At 35.3% G+C, this 15,357-nt stretch overlaps 1 protein-coding gene across 1 annotated transcript in view; it reads left to right on the top strand.

Moving 5' to 3' along the window:
• The window catches only part of GABRA3 (gamma-aminobutyric acid type A receptor subunit alpha3), a 244,609-nt gene that overhangs the window by 186,677 nt on the left and 42,575 nt on the right, over window positions 1-15,357 (top strand). The window contains exon 6 of the mRNA XM_059909922.1: window positions 929-1,011. Within this exon, the coding sequence (XP_059765905.1) occupies window positions 929-1,011 (83 nt within the window). The remainder of the gene's footprint in view (window positions 1-928; window positions 1,012-15,357) is intronic.

The following is a 15,357-nucleotide window of genomic DNA, read 5'->3' as shown; positions in this document are numbered from 1 at the left end:
TGGCAAGTCGTACCCTATCCGGATTTCCACTGAGGGATCCATGAACAGTCTCTCCAACATGTTGTCCCTATTAAGAGAACATGAGCTCTTCAGACTTGACCTCTGAGGTTTTTGATGTCCTCCATAAACTTTGTAATTTTTTTCTGGCCAGCTACTGTGTGTGTGTGTGTACATGTACAAGTGTGTGTATGTATTCTCAAAGAGCCATCTTCTTAAACAAAGCTATAGCAGTTGCTGTAAGCAGCAGAGCCATCTTTTGTGCTTGTTTATTATCAGATTAAAGATATTCTTTCTAGGGACTTCCCTGGTGGTGCAGTGGTTAAGACTCCACGCTCCCAATGCAGGGGGCCCGGGTTCGATCCCTGGTCAGGGAACTAGATCCCACATGCATACTGCAACTAAGAGTTCACATGCCACAACTAAGGAGCCCGCCTACTGCAACTAAGATCCAGTGCAACCAAATAAATAAATATAAAAAGAAAGGTATTCTTTCTATACATCTCTCCTCTCCAGTGCAGTCTCTAAATTGTTTAACTCACATGATAGCCTGCTGAGGAGTATTATTTCAGAAATAATTAAACTGCTATCAGGAGTGAATGAGTCAGTACCTGGTGTTTCCAGACTTCTTTGGTGGTGGATTAGCTAAGGGAGCTCAGTTAGGGTAGACAAATGATATTTGTTTTCCTAAAGGTGGTAAGGTGGGATTTATATCTGATCTAAAAATCTAATATTGAATGCTACTTTGAGAGGCTATCTAGTTCATTCAATCCATCCCTTGTGTTCATAAAGTCTTGGATCTCAGTGAACCTAAACAAATAAAATCCCATTATTCTTAGCAGCACTCCATTGCTGGTGAACGAGAACTCAGCTCCATGTTTAATACCATTCATTTTAGCTTAATATCATGTTCTGTTATTCTTCCTTTTAGGTTAACAATTCATGCCGAGTGTCCCATGCATTTGGAAGATTTTCCTATGGATGTGCATGCCTGCCCACTGAAGTTTGGCAGCTGTATGTATTTTCTCACTTTCTGTTTGCCTGATCTTTTTCCAAAAGAAACAGAATATTTCCTATTCTGTCCCTTAGTAGTTTCAAAAGCTGAGACCTTTAATTCAGGCTGGTATGTGAGTGAGGAAGGGGAGTGGGGTGGAGTAGTACTAACTGATCAGGAGGAGATTTAACCTTTAACAGTTTTCCTTCTAGACAGGAAACCTTATTTCACCATTTTAAACTAATTTGTCTTTCATTAGATTGAAACATTAACATCTGTTTCCTAAATTATCCAGAAGACAAACCAAGATAGAACTAATATAAAGTACAATAGTAGCTTCCTAAAGGCAAGATCCCTCAAACAGAATGTGTTTGTATTTTTGAAATGCCTATTCTACCTGCATCCTCATATACTATAGTTCTATCTAATTCCCTACAGTAAATGGTAGATGGGAAGAGACTCTAGAAATTTCCTCATTTTTAGAGAGTACTGCCTTTGCCAGTAGCTGTAAATCTGGCAGAGAAATGAATAGATACATAGCCTATTTTCAAATGAATTAGAAAAATCAAAATTGAATAGAATTTGAGTGAGTTTCTGACTAAGAATTTCAGAGTAAGTTTCATTTGGGAGTCATCAGAGCAATATATCAAGGTCTGTGTTGATCATCTCTAAATTAGATTTACCTCTGTATTTTGAAGTAGAAAGTGCGTTTGAAAAGACCCAAATAATTATGTGTGACATATTTTTTCAATCATTGTCAAATATTTACAGATTGTCTCCCATGGGCCAGGCTCTGTTCTAGGAGCTTGGAATGTATCCATGAATAAGACAAAGACCTGCCCATATGGAGCTTACACTGTAGAGGACAGAGTGATGGCAAAAGAGAAAACAAACACTAGATGAAAAAGTAAAGTATAAAGTATGTTGTAAAATGAGATGCACCATGAGAAGACATAAAAGTACTACAGAATAAGGTGGGGTCAGTCATGTCTAGGTGGAAGATGAGCATTGCCATTGAAATTTAAAATAGAGTAATCAGCGTAGGTCTCTTTGAAAAAGTGAAATTTCGGCAGAAATTTTGAGGAGGTAAAAGGTTTAACAAGGCAGATATTTGAGGAAATAATACTCTAGTTAGAGGGAACAGCCAGGGAGTCAGAAAAGTATCTCAGATATGAGATCAAATAGGGGATCAGGTCATCTAAGTCTTGAAGAACATTAAAAGGCTTTGAATTTTATTCTGGGGGAAAATAGGGAGTGATTGGAATATTTTGAACAAAATAATTATGTTATCTGATTTATGGTTTTTAAAGAATCATTATGGATACTCTGTTAAAAATATAAGTATGAGAAAGATAGAAGAAGGGAGTCCAGTTAAGAGGTTATTGCAGTATTTCAGATGAGAGATGATAATGGCTCAGGTAAGAGTGATAGTGGCATAAGTGGTAAGAAGTAATTTGATTCTGGATGTATTATGAAGGACAATCCCAGAGGATCCTCTAATGAATTAGGTGTGGAATATTAGAAAAAGAGAGAACTCAAGGGTGACTTGTAGATTTCTGGCCTAATGAATTTACTATCAAGTTAGATGAGTATTACTTCCACTCTGGGTAGGATAGAGTTGTTTGTGGATAAACAATGCTCCCCTCATGAACAATTAGGAGACCCAGAACTGTTGAGCAATAAGGATTGAAGATACTAAAATTCTGGAGAAAGGGTAGAACCTCTCACAGATGAATCTGTGACCTGTAGCTTCTTCATTCTTGGTGGTACTTGCCAATTCTGGCCATGGATTGCAACTTGGAATTCAAGTTTGGCCCTGGGCATAGGGCTGCTGCTGGATGATATTAAAAAAAAAAAGTAATAATTCTGATGGTCACACAATGCTAAAGTGATAAAAGTAGAGATCTAAGAGATCTCAGCCTCTTGACTGATACCCCTCTCAATACAATTGCTGAATTTTGAACTTGCACAAAGTATAATAACTAATATGAAAACCTTTGAAAAGTAGAGCTGGCTTTCCTACAGTCTCCCAATGCTATAAAAAAGATGACATGCTAGGCTATCCATTTAAAACCCTGGAGAAGCTATGTCCTAAATATAAGAGGATATCAGAGACGGACTAGGTTTAACCAAAACCATAACACAGCTCAGTGCCTTATGGGATTAAGGTGATAATTATCTCACACTATCTGCCTAACAAAGGAAAGAATGAAGTCTCTCTGGTGGAAGTCAACATCATCTGAAAACTCTATATTTTTATTACACAATGTCTGGAATTCAATAAAAAATCATTAGGCATATCAATAGGCAGGATCATGTGATCTAAAACCAAGATCCAAAACCAAAACCAGAATATGAAAACAGACCTACAGGTGATTCAGATATCAGATTGTGGATAAGGACTTTTAAAAACTATGGTTAATATGTTCAAGAAAAAAGGGAAAAGATGAATAAAATAGATAAAAGATAGGGAATTTCAACAGAAAATTGGAATCTATAAAGGAGAATAAATTAGAAATTAGTTATGGAAAAGTACAATATCGAAAATTCAGAATTCAAAGGGTGGATTTAATAAGTAGAAGACAGGATTAGAGATCTTAAAAATAGTTAAATAGAAAATGGCAAAACTGAAGTACAGAGAGACAAAAATACAGAAAAGAATAAATAAATACGTGGGACACAGTAAAATATATTGTCATGTGTAATTTTGTAGAAGAAAAACAGGAAGAGAAATGAGCAAAAGCAATCATTAAGTGGCTAAAGGCCAGCCATTCTTTTTTTTTTTTTTTAACTTATTTATTTATTTATTTTTGGCTGTGTTGGGTCCTCGTTTCCGTGCGAGGGCTTTCCCCAGTTGCGGCAAGCGGGGGCCACTCCTCATCGCGGTGCGCGGGCCTCTCACCGTCGTGGCCTCTCTTGTTGCGGAGCACATGCTCCAGATGCACAGGCTCAGCAGTTGTGGCCCACGGGCCCAGTTGCTCTGCGGCATGTGGGATCCTCCCAGACCAGGGCTCGAACCCGTGTCCCCTGCATTGGCAGGCAGACTCTCAACCACTGCGCCACCAGGGAAGCCCGGCCAGCCATTCTTAAAACTGATGAAAGTTATCAATCCAAAGATTCAAGAAATTGGTAAACACCAAGCAGGATAAATACAAAGAAAACAACACTGATTCTAAAGTTTAAATAGAAATATAAAAGTGCCAAAAATAGCTAAGACAATCTTGAAAAAGACAAAGCTGGAGAGTTTACAATCAGAGTTTACAATCAAATCAAATCCAATACCAGATAAGAAGACCTATTTTAAAGTGTTAAAGCTTTGGTATACTTTAAAGCAATATGTATTATTGTTGCAAAGATAGAAAAATAGACTAATGGGGCATAGCAGAAAGTACACACACACACACACACACACACACACACACACACAGGTGGGGGGGGCTTTATCTCTCTCATACACAAAAATAAATTCCAGATGGATTACAACTCTAAATGTGAAAAGGTGAAAGGTAAAACAATAAAGCTTTTAGAAGAAAACATAAGAGAATATCTTTATGATATTAGAAGAGATATAAATTACTTAAACAGGACATAGAATAGCACTAACCAGAAAGGTAAAAGAGGATGACTTGGAATATGTTAAAAATTAAGAAATTCTCTTTATCAAAAGATAATGGTGAAAAGGCAAGCCATAGAGTGCGAGAAAATATTTGCATTGCATGTACATGACAAATTACTCAAATCCATAATTATTGATATCCCCTACAAGTCTATAAGTAGTAGTCAGAAACCTCAATAGAAAAAAAAAGGCCAAAGTGTTGAACAGTCACCTTATAAAACAGGGTTTTCCGATCACCCACATAAAGTGATCAATTACATTAGTCAGCAGGGAAATGCAAATTACAGTCCAGAGGATATTACTCCACACCCACTAGAATAACTAAAGTGCATTGCTGATAGGAATGTAAATTTGTACAAAGGTTTTGAGAAGTTGTTTGGTGGTATCTACTAGTGCTGGACATACACGTATCATATAGCCTAGCATCTCTAGCCCTGAGTATATTTCCAAACATAAATCAGTACTTATGTCTACCAAAGGCATATAATGAATGTTCATAGCATAGCTAATTTTAGTAGACTTGATACTACTCTAATGTCCATCAAAATGGATTAAAAATCTGTGACAAAGAAATTAACACAACATTGTACATCAACTATACTTCAATAAAAATATCTGTGACATATTCATACAATGGAATACTATAAAAGAATGACAAGTATATTATACTCAACAACTCAATCTGGATGAGGTCACAGGTTTAATGCTGAGTGAAAGCCAGACACATCCATGTATATAGTACATGATTCCATTTATGTCATATATAAAAGTAGGCAAAACTAATCTGTGGTGTTAGAAATCTTTAATATTTCATCCATCATTGCTATTGGTAGTATTTCCAAATTTCTATCATATTAAACTATGGAAATCAGGAATAAGAGTTGGAATTCCCAAGAATTTCATAAATTAAATGTTATTCATAAAACACTTCAGACTTTCATGCCCTTTGCTCATTATTATGGATATACAACTTTTTAAAATATGAAATAACAAGTTTAGAAATATTAGCAAATGCCAGTAACATTACTATAGAAGATACTCAAACACTGGAAAACACCAGCAAATCTTATTGGGTAGTATTTGAATTAAAACATTTGGATCTCTTAGCAAGGTAACAGAACTATACAAAATCAAATGTCAAAATTGCCAGTTTAAGGGTTTATTTTGCTTCTCAAACTTGTTATATCTTGAAAGGACACTCACAGGGTTTGTATACTGTATACTATGCATATAGACGATATATAATTTGCAAGAATGACTTGCTATTAGCAGCATACAGGGCTACAAAGATACACTTATAATAAGCAAAATCAACTGATCCGATCAACATGTACTCCTGTGCTGATATTTAGAATTTCAATACTTTTGACTCAGTGTGCCAGCATTTCCTGTTCTTGCTTTTCACTTGACATTAGTAGATTTCTTTAAGGCAGTAATGTTTCTGTGTCTATTGTTAAGCTTTAATTCTTATAGTAGAATTATAATACTTTTTCCTTTTTGCTGATTTCTCAACTATTTTTCTCAGTATTTGAAATTCAGAAAAAATATATAAATTTCCCAACAAATGCCAGGAAGGAATTTACACATAGAAACAATAGTCAGGATAATGGTTACACCTGATGGGGGTCATGCTTGATAAGGGACACAACTAGTGCTTCTGGGTGCTGATTATATGGAGTGTAAGTCTGGTGTTCAGAAAAGATATCTGGACTGGAGATTTAATTCAGGTTTCATCCATATAGGTGATATTTAAAGCCATAAGGCTGGAGAAGTCATCTATAGCATTTAGAGGCTAAAGAGAAGAGAATAACTCAGTAAATGAGAAGGATAGGATAGCTGAAGTATGAGGAAACTTAAGGGAACATATTGTCCAGGAAACCAAATAAAGTACATTAAGAAGGAGAGAGTGGTTTAAATTCTTAAGTGGGCAGTTAAAGTTAACCTTAAAATCTCTAATAAGGAAGCAATTCTGGAATGGTGAAGTGAGAACTTCTGAAAATCCACTCTTCCATAAAAGCAACAAGAACATTTTCAAAAATTGGCAAAATAAACTTTCAATCCAAACTCTAACCAAAGGCTCACAACAATCTGAGGAGTGTTAGTCAAGAAAAATGGCTGATTCTCAGTAAGGCCAGAGAACTCTGTTCCCATCCTCTTTACCCCCACTCTGTAGAAGCCTGGAAGATTTTTTAATGATAAAATGGTCAATCCATCAGGAAGATATAACAATTATAAAGATATATGCACCTAATCATAGAACCCCAAAATACATGGAGCAAAACTGATAAGAATTGAAAGGAGAAATAGACAATTCAACAATAAAAACTGAATATTTTAATATTCCACTTCCAATAGAACAACTAGACAGAACATCAACATAGAAATAGAAGACTTGAACACACTACAAACCAACTAGATCTAGTAAACATTTATATTGCGCTCTACCAAACAATATCAGAACACACATTATTCTCAAGTGCACATGGAACATTTTCTGTGGTAGACTGTATGTTAGGCCATAAAACAAGATGCAATCAGTTTAAAAGTATTGGAACCATACAAAGTGTGTTATCTAACCTCAATTGAATGAAATTAGAAATCGATAACAGAAGGGAATTTGGGAAATTCACAAATATGTTGAAATTAAATAACACACACCTAAATAAACAATGGCTCAAAGAAGAAATCACAAGGGAAATTAGAAAATATTTTGAAATTAGTGAAAATTATGCACAATGTATAAACAGCCTAAAGCAGTGTTCAGAGGGAAATTTATAACTGTAAAGCCTGTATTAAAAAGAAGAACCTGACCTTCCACCTTAAGAAACTAGAAAGAGAAGAGCAAACTAAACCCAAAAGAAGCAGAAGGAAGAAAATAATAAATATTAGAGTGAAATTAAATAAAACAGAAAATAGAAAAACATTAAAGAAAATCAAATAATCTAAAAGTTGGTTCTTTGAAAAGATCAGTAAAACTGATAAACCTTTAGCTAGACTGACCAAGGGGTGTGGGGAACACAAAACACACACACACACACAAAACAAGAGAATAATCATATTACTAAAATCATGAAAGAGGGGACATCACTACTGACCTTACAGAAATAAATAGGATTATACAGGAAAACTATGAGCTGCAAATTATAGGTCAACAAATTATATAACCTAGATGAAATGGAAAAATTACTAGTAACACACAAACTACTGAAACTGACTGAGGAAAAAAAATAGAAATTTTTATTGGACCTATAAAAAGAGACTTAATTAGTAATTTTATAACTTCCCACAAGGAAAAGCCCAGGTCCAGATGGTTTCACCATTGAATTTTACCAGACAGTTAAAGAAGAATGAATGCTAAGTCTTCACAAAGTCTTGTAAAATACAGAAGAGGAGGTGACATTCAGTCAGGTCAGTATCACTATGCTACCAAAACCAAAGATCACAAGAAAAGCAAAGCAAAGACAAATATTCTTTATGAATATAAACACAAAGATCTTCAACAAAATACTAGCAAACCAAATAAAAAAAACTTATAAATGGATTATCCACTATCTTTAAGTGGGATATATCCCAGGAATATAAAGTTGGCTTAACATCCAAAAATCAATCAATGTAATACACCATATCAATAGAATAAAGGACAAAAACCACTTGATCATTTCGACAAATGCATAAACACATATACTTCATGCCAGAAATCCAAATTTGTCCTGATTTGCCGATAACTAGTGCCTATAACTTACCCTGTAACTTTGGATAATTTAAAATCCTGACTAAGTATTTGAGTTAGTTATAAACATATACAGTGTTTGTTTCCATTTGGTTTTATATGTATGCCAACCTTAGGCTGTAGTTGTTATGTTCATCAGAACTCTTGTACTTTTACTGAATATGCCCAAACCAAACTGATTATTTTTTTTTCTCTAAAACCTTCTTTTGTGTTCCCTGCCTTGGTTTAGATCCTGTATTCGGGTTGTTGTTTATCTCTTCAACCTCATCTCATATCGCTTTCCCCTTTACATCAGCCTTCTGCCAGTTCCTAGAACACTGCAACACTGCAAGATGTTTCCCACTTAGAAGACTTTGCACTTTCTGTTTTTTATGGTTGTTTGTTTGTTTGTGGCCTGAAATATTCTCCAGCAAGCTCTGGCTTTTGCTTATTTTCCATTTTCCTGCTTAAAAGCCACCCCCTCAAAGGGGTTTTCTGTGATCACTGTATCTAATGAAACCCCTCCCCACCTCATAAACTCTGTTTTATTTTTTATAGCACTTATCACTGTATGATATTATCTTTATTTATTTACTTATATATTTTTTGTCTTTTTCCACTAGACTATAAGCTCAATGAAAGGATGGGACCTCAAATGTCTTATGATCTCTGTACATTAACTATCTAATACAATGTCTTAGTATTTGTTGAATGAGTGACTGACTTAATCAATCAAGCAAGCAAGCAATCATTCTCTGACAGTATGAATTCAAAGGGAATGCCTTCTCATTGGTGTTATCATGGCAAGATTGATTTTTACCTCCCATATTCCTGGGGCTGGCACATACCAAGGCTCGAGTAACAGAAAGAGGCATTTGGCAAAGCAACTAAAGGCAAAGAGATGCTAGTGCCATCATAGCCAATACAATATATGTTGAGGGGGCCATTCTGGGAATGCTGTAGTTCTGATTGTCTGATAGATATCCTTTCTGCAGTATCCATTTCCCAAGCCACTCTACCCCTGCTCCTCCATGAAAAAAAATGAAACTGAGGAGAAGGGGTAGGACTCTATGTGAGGGAATTTGAGGGCTTACAGGAACCCAAAGGTCAGGGAGGAAGGAGAGAAGAAAGAGAAGGCCTAAAGGGGAAGAGTTCTCTTCCCCAGTGGGTGAATGAATTCCATCATTAGCCAAGTACTTGCAAAAGTTACAAACTCTGTGTCATCTAGAATCCTTCCTTAGACTTCCTCCTTTTCTTTCTTAACCATCATGAAAAGCCACCAGTTATATTCTGCCACTGAGATCTCCTCCCTATTCCACTTAATTCATCCCACTGTCTAATACTCTATATTGTGTCCTAAATGTCATTCACACCAAACATTGTGATGGCCTTTTAACTACTGTCTTGGCTTTAGTTTCACTCTTTCTAACCAGGCATCCATATTGCAGGTTGAGCAATCTTTCCAAATTATACATCTGGCCATATCATCTCTCTATTTCAGGCATGTCCACAAGAACTTATAGCCTATGGACTAAAACCCTTATTTCATTTTTAAAAATTTAAGTATAGTTAATTTAAAATATTATATTAGTTTCAGGTGTACAACATAGTGATTCAATATTTTAATACATTATACTTCATTTAAAGTTATTATAAATTATTGGCTATATTCCCTGTGCTGTACAGTATATCCCTGTATTTTACTTATTTTATACATAGTATAGTTTGTGTCTCTTAATCCCCTACCCCTATCTTGCCCTCCCCCAAGTCCTCTTCCCACTGGTAAGAACTAGTTTGTTCTCTATATCTGGGAGTCTGTTTCTGTTTTCTTATATTCATTAGTTTGTTGTAATTTTTAGATTCTGTATATAAGTGATAACATACAGTATGTGTCTTTCCTTGTCTGACTTATTTCACTGAGCATAATACCCTTCAAGTCCATCCATGTTGCTGTTGCAAATGTCAAAATTTCATTCTTTTTTATGGTTGAGTAACATCCCATTTTACCCCCCCCCCCCACACACACACACAAACACACACAATATATTGTCTTTATCCATTCATCTGTTGATGGACACTTAGCTTGCTTCCATATCTTGGCTATTGAAAATAATGCTGCTTTGAAACTTGGGGTGCAGATAATCTTTGCAAATTAATATTTTCATTTTCTGCATATATACACCCAGGAGTAGAATTTCTGGATCATATGGTAGTTCTATTTTTAGTTTTTTGAGGAACTTCCATACTGTTTTCCATAGTGGCTGCACCAACTTGCATCCCACTAACATTGTACTAGTGTACTAGGTTTCCCTTTTCTGCATATCCTTGCCAAGTTTGTTATTTGTGGTCTTTTTGATGACAGCCATTATAATACATGTGAGGCGATATCTCATTGTGGTTTTGATTTGCATTTCCATGATGGTTAGGAATATTGAGCATCTTTTCATATGACTGTTGACAATCTGTATGTCTTTGGGAAAATGTCTATTCAGGTCTTCTCTCTCTTTTTTAATCAAGTTTTTGGGGTTGTTTTTGATATTGAGTTATATGAACTGTATATATTTTGGATATTAACCCCTTATTGGACATATCATTTGCAAATATTTTCTCCCATTCAGTAGGTTGTCTTTTTGTTTTGTTGATGGTTTCCTTTGCTGCACAAAAGCTTTTAAGTTTAGTTAGGTCTCATTTGTTTACTTATCCTTTTGTTTCCTTTGCTTAAAGGGACAATCCAAAAATATACTGCTAACACTTATGTCAAAGAGTTCTCTGCCTATGTTTTCTTCTAGGAATTTTATGGTTTCCGGTCTTACATTTAAGTCTTTAATCCATTTTGAGTTTATTTTTGTATATGGTATGAGGGAGTGTTCGAATTTCATTCTTTGACATGTAGGTAGCTGTTTTCCCAGCAACATTTATTGAAGAGGCTGTCTTTTCTCCATTGTATATTCTTGCCTCCTTTGTCATAGTTTAATTGGTCATAAGTACGTGGGTTTATTTCTGGGCTTTCTATCCTGTTCCATTGATCTATATTTCTGTTTTTGTGCCAGTATCATACTGTTTTGATTACTGTAGCTTTGTAATACAGCCTGAAGTCAGGGATCATGACTTCCAACTTTGTTCTTTTTTCTCAAGATTGCTTTGGCTCTTTGGGGTCTTTTGTGCTCCCATACAAATTTTAGGATTATTTGTGCTAGTTCTGTGAAAACTGTCATGGATATTTTGATAGGGATTGTATTAAATCTGTGGATTGCTTTGAGTAGTATGGACATTTTAATATTAAACAATTTAACTATTTTAATTCTTCCAATCTGTAAACATGGGATACCTTTCCATTTGTTTCTATCATCTTCCATTTCCTTCATCAATGACTTACAGTTTTCAGAATATAGGTCCTTCGCTTCCTTAGTTAAATTTATTCCTTCTTATTTTATTCTTTCTAATACAATTGTAAATGGGATCGTTTTCTTGTTTTCTTTTTCTGATAGTTTATTATTAGTGTATAGAACAGCAACAGATTTCTGTATATTAATATTGAATCCTACAACTTTACTGAATTAATTTATTAGTTCTAATAGTTTTTTGGTGCAGACTTTAGCATTTTCTATGTATAGTGTCATGTCATCTGCAAAGAGTGACTGTTTTACCTCTTTCCTTCTAATATGGATGTCTTTTTTTTTTTCTTGTTTGATTGCTGTGGCTAGGACTTCCAATACTATGTTAAACAGAAATGGCAAGAGTGGGCATCCTTGTTTTGTTCCTGATTTTAGAGGAAAAGCTTTCAGCTTTTCACCATTGAAAACACAATGTTAGCTGTGGATTTGTCATAGATGGCCTTTATTATTTTGAGATATGTTCCCTCTATGCCCACTTTCTGGAGAGTTTTTATTATAAATGGATGTTGAATTTTGTAAAATGCTTTTTCTGCATCTATTGAGATGATCATGTGGTTTTTGTCTTTCCTTTTGTTAATGTGGTATACCATGCTGATTGATTTGTGGATATTGAACCATTATTGCATCCTAGAATAATTTCCACTTGATCATGGTATATAATTCTTTTTATATATTGTTGGATTTGGTTTGCTAGTATTTTGTTGAGGATTTGTGCATCTATATTCATCAGAGATATTGGCCTGTAATTTTCTTTTCTTGTATTGTCTTTGGTTGGGTATCATGGTAATAGTGGCCTCATAGAATGAATTTGGGGATGTTCCCTCCTCTTCAATGTTCTGGAATAGTTTGAGAAGGATAGGTATTAATTCTTTGTATACTTAGAATTCCTCTGTGAAGCTGTCTAGTCCTGGACTTTTGCTTTTTGGGAGTTTTTTGATTACTAATTCAATTTCACTACTAGTGATCAGTCTGTTCAGATCATCTAGTTCTTTCTGACTCCGTTGTGGAAGAGTGTATGTTTCTAGGAATTTATCCATTTCTTCTAGGTTGTCCAATTTGTTGGCATATATTCATAGTATTCTCTTATGATTTTTTGTATCTCTGTAATATTCATTGTAATTTCTCCTCTTTCATTTCTTATTTTATTTGCATCTTCTCTCTCTTTTTTTTCTTAATGAGCATGGCTTAAAGTCTTGTCAATTTTATTTATCTTTTCAAAAACCCAGCTCTTGGTTTCATTTATCTTTTCTATTGTTGTGGGTTTTGGTTTTTTTTTTTTTTTTTGATCTCTACTTCATTTTTTTCCCCTCTGATCTTTATAATTTCCTTCCTTCTGCTGACTCTGGACTTTGTTTGTTCTTCTTTTTCTAATTCCTTTAGATGGTAGGTTAGGTTGTTTATTTGAGATTTTTCTTGTTTCCTGACATAGGCTTGTATTGCCATAAACTTCCCTCTTACAACTGCATTTGCTGCATCCCATAGCTTTTTGAATGTTGTAATTTCATTTCATTTGTTTCCAGGTATTTTACGATTTCCTCTCTGATTTTTTTCGTTAGCCCATTGGTTTTTTAGTAGCATGATGTTTAGCGTCTACGTGTTTGTGTTTTCTCCATTTTTCTTCCTATAATTGATTTCTAGTTTCATATTTTGTGGTCAGAAAAGATGCTTGATATAATATCTATCTTCTTAAATTTATTGAGACTTGCTTTGTGGCCAGAATGTGATCTATCCTGGAGAACTTCCATGTGCACAGAAAAGAATGTATATTCGGATGTTTTTGGACAGAATGTCCTTTAAATATCTATTAAGCCCAACTGGTCTAATGTGTCATTTAAGGCCATAAAACCCTTATTTCTTGGTGTGGGCAAATAAGATATTTTATAATATAACCTCAGCTTCCTTTTAGCCTGTAAGTCCAGGGATACCATTAATTCCCTTAACACTCCATGCTCTCTTATGGATTTTTGCCTTTGCTGTGTTGTTCTTTGGCTAGGGAAGTCCTTCTATCACCTACTGAATATGACCTCATCTTCTGAGTATCACCCAGTTTATGAATCCTTCTCTAACACTACACTCTAAGCAGAATCAATAGAGCCTCCCTCTGGTTTCACTTAACACTTGTTTTTGTTTCATTAGTGTTCATACTTCTCACGTTTAGGCTGGTGCTATAACTGTTGTGCAATGTCTGTCTCCATCAATAGATTGTGGGCATCCTGGTGGTGCTCACTGTGCCTTATTAACCTCTTTTACAAATATGGGGTCAGGCTGTGAGCAGACAATCAAGTAGTTTTCAATTTGTTTTTTGAATATATTTCTCCCTCTTCCTTCTCTTCCTTTAGTAGTTTTTGCCTTTCCTGATTTGACCTCCAACAAATGAGAAGAAAATACTTTTTCCTCCTTTTGATTATTGTCAAAGAAATGAAACCATTGCATTTTGCATAAAACAAGTTGCCACTCTGGGCCCAGTGAAGTTTCTACGGTACTGGTAGCTGCACAATTTATTGTCACATCTGTACTAGAACATGCTAGGATTTTTAGGGCTAATATTCAGGATTGTATGGTCAAGGTACTCAGTTTAAGTTAAGAGATTCAGCAAGAAATCCCTTTTCTTTCTTGGGGGTGGATAATATCTTCCATCACCTACCCCTTCCCAGAACAGAGCTGTTCTAATTTCCATTGTCAAACTCTTGGGGATATTGGGCAGAACACTGCTTTGTCCTTTAACCATAGGGAGTTACAAACACTTGAATGGCAAAGATAAGAAGACATATACAGAAACAAGAAGAACTACAATCCTGCAGCCTGTGTCACAAAAACCACATTCACAGAAAGATAGACAAGATGAAAAGGCAGAGGGCTATGTACCAGTTGAAGGAACAAGATAAAACCCCAGAAAAACAACTAAATGAAGTAGAGATAGGCAACCTTCCAGAAAAAGAATTCAGAATAATGTTAGTGAAGATGATCCAGGACCTCGGAAAAAGAATGGAGGCACAGATCGAGAAGATGCAAGAAATGTTTAACAAAGACCTAGAAGAATTAAAGAAAAAGCAAATAGAGATGAACAATACAATAACTGAGATGAAAACTACACTAGAAGGAATCAATAGCAGAATAACTGAGGCAGAAGAACGGATAAGTGACCTGGAAGACAGAATGGTGGAATTCACTGCTGCAGAACAGAATAAAGAAAAAGGAATGAAAAGAAATGAAGACAGCCTAAGAGACCTCTGGGACAACATTAAACGCAACAACATTCGCATTATAGGGGTCCCAGAAGGAGAAGAGAGAGAGAAAGGACCAGAGAAAATATTTGAAGAGATTATAGTCAAAAACTTCCCTAACATGGGAAAGGAAATAGCCACCCAAGTCCAGGAAGTGCAGCGAGTCCCATACAGGATAAACCCAAGGAGAAACACGCCGAGACACATAGTAATCAAACTGGCAAAAATAAAAATTATTGAAAGCAGCCAGGGAAAAATGACAAACAACATACAAGGGAAATCCCATAAGGTTAACAGCTGATTTCACAGCAAAAACTCTACAAGCCAGAAGGGAGTAGCATGATATACTTAAAGTGATGAAAGGGAAGAACCTACAACCAAGATTACTCTAGCCAGCAAGGATCTCATTCAGATTCGATGGA

Source organism: Balaenoptera ricei, chromosome X (genome assembly GCF_028023285.1).
Source record: "Balaenoptera ricei isolate mBalRic1 chromosome X, mBalRic1.hap2, whole genome shotgun sequence".
Classification (NCBI taxonomy): domain Eukaryota; kingdom Metazoa; phylum Chordata; class Mammalia; order Artiodactyla; family Balaenopteridae; genus Balaenoptera; species Balaenoptera ricei.
The sequence above is the reverse complement of the archived record's forward strand: the minus strand, read 5'-3'. Positions and strand labels throughout refer to the sequence as shown.